Below are 7,924 nucleotides of genomic sequence, written 5' to 3' on the forward strand. Positions count from 1 at the left end.
CCAGCAGACTCAATGATCTATCGGTTAAGTGCTCTGGCGCGAGACTGGTAGGTCCTAGGTTGGAATCTCGCGAGGTGGGATCGTGGATGAGCACCGTCACTGAGGAGTCCCATGATAGGACGAAACAGCTGTCCAGTGCTTCCAGGTTTTCCTTGGTGGTCTAGTTTCTATTGATTCATGATCTTAACGATGAAAATGCTGAAATCTCCACAAAACCCCCTTCTGATAATAAATTAATTATAAATAAGATACAAATTAACCTTCTAAAAAAAAGAGAAAATCTATCAACTAATAAAAATCTGTATTTAGTTATTATTTTTTTCTTTTTTTTTGATGAACATTCAAAAAAATTTTCACAAAAAAAAACAATTTTTTGTTTGCATTTTACATTTCCATTTTTATAATTATTGTTTACGAGGAAAGTAAATAGACAAAAACAAAAAAAGAAAAAAAACGATCAAAGGGGGTCATGAAAAAAAAAGAAAAAAATTATAGTGATCAAAGGGGGGGGGTATAAAAAAAAAGAAAAAAAAATAACAAAGAAATTCAGATATGTATACTTTACATTCCTTTCTATGTACAACAAAACTTTCTTTTTGCTGATTGTTTTATATTTGGTTCTTGTATAGGTAAATTATTGGTTGGTATTATATTGGTTTCATTCATATTAAATGATGGATGTTTACTAATCAGATAATATATATCTGAATTTAAAAAAAAAAGAAAATAAAAATTATTAGTAGTAGTCATGAGAACTTGTGAAGATTGTTGTTTGTTGTTTTGCATAGTTGAAATGATGAGTCAATTGAAGCTAGACTACCATAGAAAACCTGGAAGCACTGGATGGCTGTTTCGTTCTATTGTGGGATTTCTCAGTGGCAGTGCGCATCCACAATCCCGCCTCGCGAGATTACAACCCAGGACCTACTAGTCTCATGCGCGAGCATTCAACCGATAGAACACTAAGCCAGTTGGCATCCTATAGCGTTCATATCTAACTCCAACCAATCCTCGAAGTTGAGCAACCATTTCACCAATTGTCTTCAGTCAGTTGATATCTCACAACAGATCTGGTTGAACTCCACTGGTTACTGCTTTTCACTAGAACTCCAAGAAATATATCTTGAAACCAATCACTATTGAGCATATGATTATTATCAGAAAGGGGTTTTGTGGAGATTTCAGTATTTGCATAGTTGAAATAACGAGTCAATTGAAGCTAAAACGTCATGGAAAACCTGGAAGCACTGGACGACCGTTTCGTCCTATTGTGGAACTCCTCAGTGGCGCATCCACAATAACAGTTGATTTGATGAGTCGATTTAAAATGAGATCGAAGATCTCAGGTGTTCTGGATTCTTGTGCATAGGATCATGGATGTGTGCTGTTGAGAAGTCTTATACTAGGATGAAACAATTGTACAGTGTTTCTAGGTTTCTAATAGTAGTCTAGTTTAAATCGACGCATGAATTCAACTGTCAAATTATTATTATTATCATACAAAACAATCACTATGATATGATAAAAAACTTTTCGAAAAAGACAATTATATCATTATTTATTAAGACAGTTTTATTTTTGAAATGATTGTAGTATACAATGTAAATTTAAAGAAAATGACATTGACCCCAAATGCAACGGTACAGCCGAGGGTGGGGAGAGTCAGCTCTCCTTCTGCAAATGCTCTCACATGGCCATGCGTATACAGCCACTACCAGACAACTCTTAGTCATTGCCTTTTCCCGGCATCAATATTTTTTACGAAATTAAGAAGACGAAAACTGAATGTCCGGAGTTTTAACTGGGTTGGTTGATATGGGGGATTGAGCTAGGGCAGTTGTAAAACCCTGATCCCAAGCTGTTATATCCTAGTGAAGATTAAATTACGGGTTACTTTTGAAAACTATTAATGGACTAACATTATATATATATATTCCTATTGTATAACTGTTCAGTAATTAGATTATATACATCTATATTCCCTTTATAATAACCTTCATTTTGACCTATCGATTACGATTATACGATTTACTGTTGTTAAATTATGTTCAGTTTATTACTTACCGTCACCCACGTTCACAGCCATTTTTGGCTTGATCTTGTGTAAATGTTATTTCCTATCTTATGGTGTGATGTGGTATGTTTGGCTGGTATATAAACCAAGTATGTTCGAAATAAATCATTCGCATAGTGGAAGCTGTCATTGGTGTTCTGAACTCAACTGGAAGGGCTAGGCGGACAGAGGACTAATAAGGACGTTAGGCTGTTCATACCGGCTGAACATCATTGGTGTAACACAGTACCGAGATTGAATAAGTCGTGTTTCGATTGACGAGTAAATCATGTGATAAGTAAGCGGACTTAAATTCACCAAAATCTTAAACCAATGGTGCACATGGGCTCCAGGATCCTAAGGGAACAAATGGCGTATGAATTAATCGTTGGTCACCGGCTACCATGTGACTGTATTGTGGATCAGAATTTTAAAGTTGAAGTCTCCGGGTGCGGCCCTCTAAGAAAATCACCTGCTTCAGTTTGGGCACCCGGGCAGTATTGTAACCCACACACACACACACAAATCAAGTGACTTGTGTGGCGCATATGTATTCGGGGCCCCTTTGTACCGATATTTATGTGTTCAAATAAATAAATTTTAAACAAATGAATGTGAAATATAATGATCAATCATCCCAATGGGATACATTTAATATAATGGAGTTATGTAGAAATGCTATAAATATACACCAAAGGTTCATCATTGTTAATGTCCAATATACACAGGTCACATCATAGACAGATTTTAGTTAGTCAACCACGAAGTACTAAACAGCTATTTCGTCCTGGTATAGAAGTCATAAGAACCTCACATTTATAAACCCACAGGTGATCAAACCTAAAACGTTTAGATCTAACAGCGTATGTTTGATACTCAAAACAATTGTCAACCAATACCAAGATCAGGATTTTCAATACAAATGTCACGACAGTTCTACTGTATGGGGCGGAGACGTGAAGAACTACGAAAGCCATTATCCAGAAGATACAAGTGTTTATTAACAGTTGTCTACGCAAGATACTTCGGATTCGTTGGCCAGAAACTATCAGAAACATTCTACTGTGGGAGACAACAAACCAGATTCCAGTGAAGGAAGAAGCGCTGGAAGTGGATTGGGCACACTTTGAGGAAATCACCCAATTGCATCACAAGACAAGCCATCACATGGAATCCTGAAGGCCAAAGGAGAAGAGGAAGACCAAAGAACACATTACGCCGAGAAATGGAGACAGACATGAGAAGAATAAACAAAAACTGGATTGAACTAGAAAAGAAGGCCCAGGACAGAGTGAGTTGGAGAATGCTGGTCGGCGGCCTATGCTTCATTGGAAGTAACAGGCGTAAGTAAGTAAGCGTATGTTTGATCTTTAGATCAATGAGTCAGTATTCTTTGATTTACATATGTAACTTTCCAGAGCTTTCTCGGTCCCTATAGACTTTCCTAAGCAATACTTTAAAACTCTGCAATATTATGGAACATTATTAACGATTTATTATCACATACATGAAAAAAATAAACCCGGAACCTTTTTTTGTTGATTTAAGAAAGTCAATAACAATGTTCAATCTAAATTGTAATTGATATTAGCTGAAATTGATCGATCTACTATTATGTTACCATCTAATTCAGACCGATAAAGTGTTTATGATCATTTACGGTTACGAAAACATTCATATACTCATTATCATAAGTTCAATTAGTATTACTTGTTTGAATCTTCTCATTGATGTTTTTAGGACTGCAACTGGTCGGTCTTTAATTGGCATATGTGCATACTGGGCGTGTTGCCTCGATGTAGTCTTATTTCACAAGCATTATAAGCAAAGATGGGTAATGGCTAGCAGTGGAAAGGTACTGGGTTCGAGTCCCAGAGTGAGCATCAACTCTGAGATTCAGGTACACCCAGCTGACGAGTCCCAAATAGAACGAAACATGCATCCTGGATTCCACTGCTAGCCACTATCCATTTTTGCTTAATAATGATTTGATTATTAATATTGGATATTTCTGATCATTAAAATCTTAGACAACCGTTTCGTCTTATTTAAGACTCATCAGCCAGGTGAACCTGCACTTTCGGTAGATATTTGGGTGGTTAGACGTCTACTGGCAAGTTACTTACAAAATGTCTAACCACTAACATATTCAGTAGGTTCTATTTTTGGTTAACTAATTGGAATAACCCGTGTACTTCTTCTTTACACTAATGAAATGCCAAATTGTTAAGAAAGAACAATGAACGATTTACTGGCATATAAAATTTACTCGCTCTATATTAGACACCCAGCCAGCATTATTCAAAAGGGTTTCAACATAATTCGAATTATGCACAAGTGATTCAGTTGACTAGTATGTGTTTTAGCCAACAATCAACAACCGACAATTCTGTAAGCATAAAAGGTAGGGAAATATCTATGATACATCAAATACCTGCCGGACTGTCTACCAGTTTGTCTAGGAAAACAGACAGTCAGGTCTTGAGTGCTGTTAGAGGTATGAGAGCAGTTATCACTTCCCGGTTTACCATACCGTGGAAGGGTTCTTCTAGAGGTACCTGAAAAGGAAATTGGGTTAGAAGTGGTCTTAATGACCTGAGAGCGTGACCACAGTGCCCAAGGAACAACTGCTTGAAGTCGGTCACGCACGGCCTTTTTGTGGGGGATTTTCGACGTGTTAGCTCCGTTCTTCAAAGGACCTTACCGCCGGAGACGGATATCCGTGGGATAAGGCGAGGTGTGCAGCTCTAGGGTCGACCATTTCTAACCCCACCCCTCCTTGTGGGAAGGCAGTATCGCTGTTATGCTGGTTGTCTGAAGGAAACACCTTACTGCTGTCACACCTCTGTACAGTCAGGAGTACGACTTCACCTTCGGACCTTGGGTTTGCTGCTTTTAGTCTTACCGCTCTTCAACCGACCTGTCTGGCATGGTAGGACCTTGAGGAACGATTGTTCCAGCCAGTATAGCTCGTTATTTTCCCTCGCCCAAATAAGATTATTAACATTCTTTGAATAACATATACTAGTAGTATTGTGATGTATGCTATTTATGTTAACAGACATAAGTAGTATTTAACATCAATTGGTATTGGAAAACCTCGTAGCAGAACGCTAGGAAGATCGAGTTGAAGAGAATAGAATAGAAAGGAATTGTGAACTGGGAGAATCATACAGAATGTGAAGGACAAATAATAGAAATTTGCAAATGAAGTATTCAATGTATGATTCTCAAATTTTACCAAGTGATTCTGTAGTTTTGTATTCAAATACAATCGATTGTCACCACCTGTGTACTCGTTCATCACAGCATGACTTTGATATTGGATGAAATTAGAGTGTTGTGACTTAAACCATAAAACAATGAGTTAAAGTAGGCTACTCAGAGAATATTAGGCGTAGTAGGTTAAATTATCTGCTTCTAGGTTCGATCCAAAGATTATATTAATCTGGGGATTGTGTTATTTTTGTCGATTGTTTTTGTAAGTGCATTGTGTGGGCTGACTGGGTCGTCAACTCAACTTTCCTTTTGTTCTTCACTTTTACAACTCTCCTAACTCACGCTACTGTGTATTTTCCTCTTGTACACAAAGTAGTTTTTGACGCAAACCAGCTACATAGATAAGACTTTAAAGAACCACAGATATAATGAACATCGGACAATTTAACATCTATGATATTTTTATTTAATCAAAATACCAATAAAAATTAAACTGTCAGTAAGAGGTTGTGGACATTATTAGATTTCATTAAAATCATGAATCGACCTAAGTCAGACCAAACCTGGAAGGACTGAACAGAAGTCTCATCCTAGTATGGGATTCCTTGTCAGTATACATCTATGATCACACAAGCGGCCGTCCAATACGTCCACGTGATCTTACTTAGATGAGTTTATGATTTTAATGAAAATTACACTAATTTGAAAATTCGATTGAATTTCGCTATAAAACTTTAGGCATATTTTTACTATGGTTGATTGATTAAACTATTTATAGACAGTGATTTTTCATGATACTATGCATTATTAGTTATTTATTTAAACACAAAGATATTGGTACAAAGGAACACCACATATGTATGCGCCACACAAATCTCATTTCATTTGTGTGAGGGTTGTGGTACTGTCCAGGTGCCCAAACTGAAGCAGTTGGTTTTCTTAGGGGGCCACACCCGGAGCCTTCGAGCTAAAGATGTGATCCACAAGGCAGTGGAGCATTGTAAGGAGATGCACTCCCATGGTAGTCGGTGACCAACAATTGGTTCATACGCCATTTGTTTCCTCAGGATACTGGAGACAGCCTATATGCACCATTGGTTTAAAATCACGGTTTTCCAACTCTCCTAGGTGGACTTTCCGTGTCCATCAACCCGGTTAAAGCCTTGGATATTCGCTTTTCGTCTTCTCAATTTCGCAAACAACACCCCCGTCACGAGAAGGTAGTGAGTAGGACTTCCTTGGTAGAGGCTATATACGCATGGCCATGTGAGAGCATTTCGAGAGGGAGAGTGGACTCTCCGCACTCTCGGCCGTACCAGGGTTATTCTCCTGAAATAAATCTATTCTTTCCTCTCCCTTTAAATGATTGTTATTCATTCAATAGAAAATTGAAAAACTCAACAACAACACCACCAACAATCAAATTTATTTACCTCTTATTGTTTGATTAAATGCTTCTTCAACATTAATTGAATCTAATGCTGATGTTTCCATAAATGATATACCTTGTTGTTTAGCATATCTTGTAGCATCTTCTGTTAATACACAACGTAAATGTTTTAAATCACATTTATTTCCAATTAACATAATGATAACATCATCTGAAGCATATTCTTTTAATTCTTCTAACCATTTATTTAAATTTAAAAATGTATGCGGTTTTGATATATCATAAACTAGGATAGCACCAACTGCACCACGATAATAACTAATAAGTAAATGGATAAGAAAAAAAAGAACACTACGTTAGAAGGGGGGTTTTGTGGAGATTTGCATAGTTGAAATGATGAGTCAATTGAAGTTAGACTACCATAGAAAACCTGGAAGCACTGGATGGCCGTTTCGTTCTATTGTGAGACTCCTCAGTGGCAATGCGCACCCACGATCCCGCCTCGCGAGATTTGAACCAAGGATCTACCAGACTCGCGCGCGAGCACTTAACCACTAGACCACTGAACTGGTCGGCATCCGATGGTTTTAATGTCTAACTTCAACTAATCCACGAAGTTGAGCAACCATTTCACCAATTGTCTTCAGTCAGTTGATATCTCACAACAGATCTGGTTGAACTCCACTGGTTACTGCTTTTCACTAGAACTCCAAGAAATATATCTTGAAACCAGTCACTATTGAGCATATGATTATTATCAGAAAGGGGTTTTGTGGAGATTTCAGTATTTGCATAGTTGAAATGATGAGTCAATTGAAGCTAGACTACCATGGAAAACCTAGAAGCACTGGACCGCCGTCTCGTCCTATTGTGGAACTCCTCAGTATTCATTCTACCTGGAACTTGTCAGCTGAATATACTTACATCTCTTTGTTAAGCTTTACACCGAGACTAGAACCCAGTACCTTTCACATCAAACAAAAAAACGTAATGATCAATGAACCCTATTAAATCCAAATAACCAATAGCTTTTTATAATGAGCTAGTATTTTAATTTTATAGTCTTGTACGACACTGTTGTTGATATTAAAGATTATAATTGACTGGCCACTATTGAAATATTATACAGATTTCTTTCAGTTAACACATATAGAGCTTTTGAGTACAATAAATAGAATGGTAATCATCAGAAGGGGTTTTGTGGAGATTAAGTATTTTCATAGTTGAAAGCGTGAGTCAATTGAAGCTAGACTACCATGGAA

At 37.3% G+C, this 7,924-nt stretch overlaps 1 protein-coding gene across 1 annotated transcript in view; it reads right to left on the bottom strand.

The window, feature by feature from the left end:
* Nucleotides 1-332: 332 nt before the first annotated feature.
* Smp_104310 (rab11, putative) overlaps nt 333-7,924 on the bottom strand; it is a gene marked incomplete at its 5' end in the record, with an annotated part of 28,384 nt that continues 20,792 nt past the window's right edge. Inside the window, 2 exons of the mRNA XM_018793499.1 lie at nt 333-704; nt 6,706-6,980. Coding sequence (XP_018647135.1) covers nt 574-704; nt 6,706-6,980 — 406 coding nt within the window. The 3' untranslated portion in view covers nt 333-573. The remainder of the gene's footprint in view (nt 705-6,705; nt 6,981-7,924) is intronic.

The sequence above is a fragment of the Schistosoma mansoni genome (assembly GCF_000237925.1).
Source record: "Schistosoma mansoni, WGS project CABG00000000 data, supercontig 0201, strain Puerto Rico, whole genome shotgun sequence".
Taxonomy (NCBI): domain Eukaryota; kingdom Metazoa; phylum Platyhelminthes; class Trematoda; order Strigeidida; family Schistosomatidae; genus Schistosoma; species Schistosoma mansoni.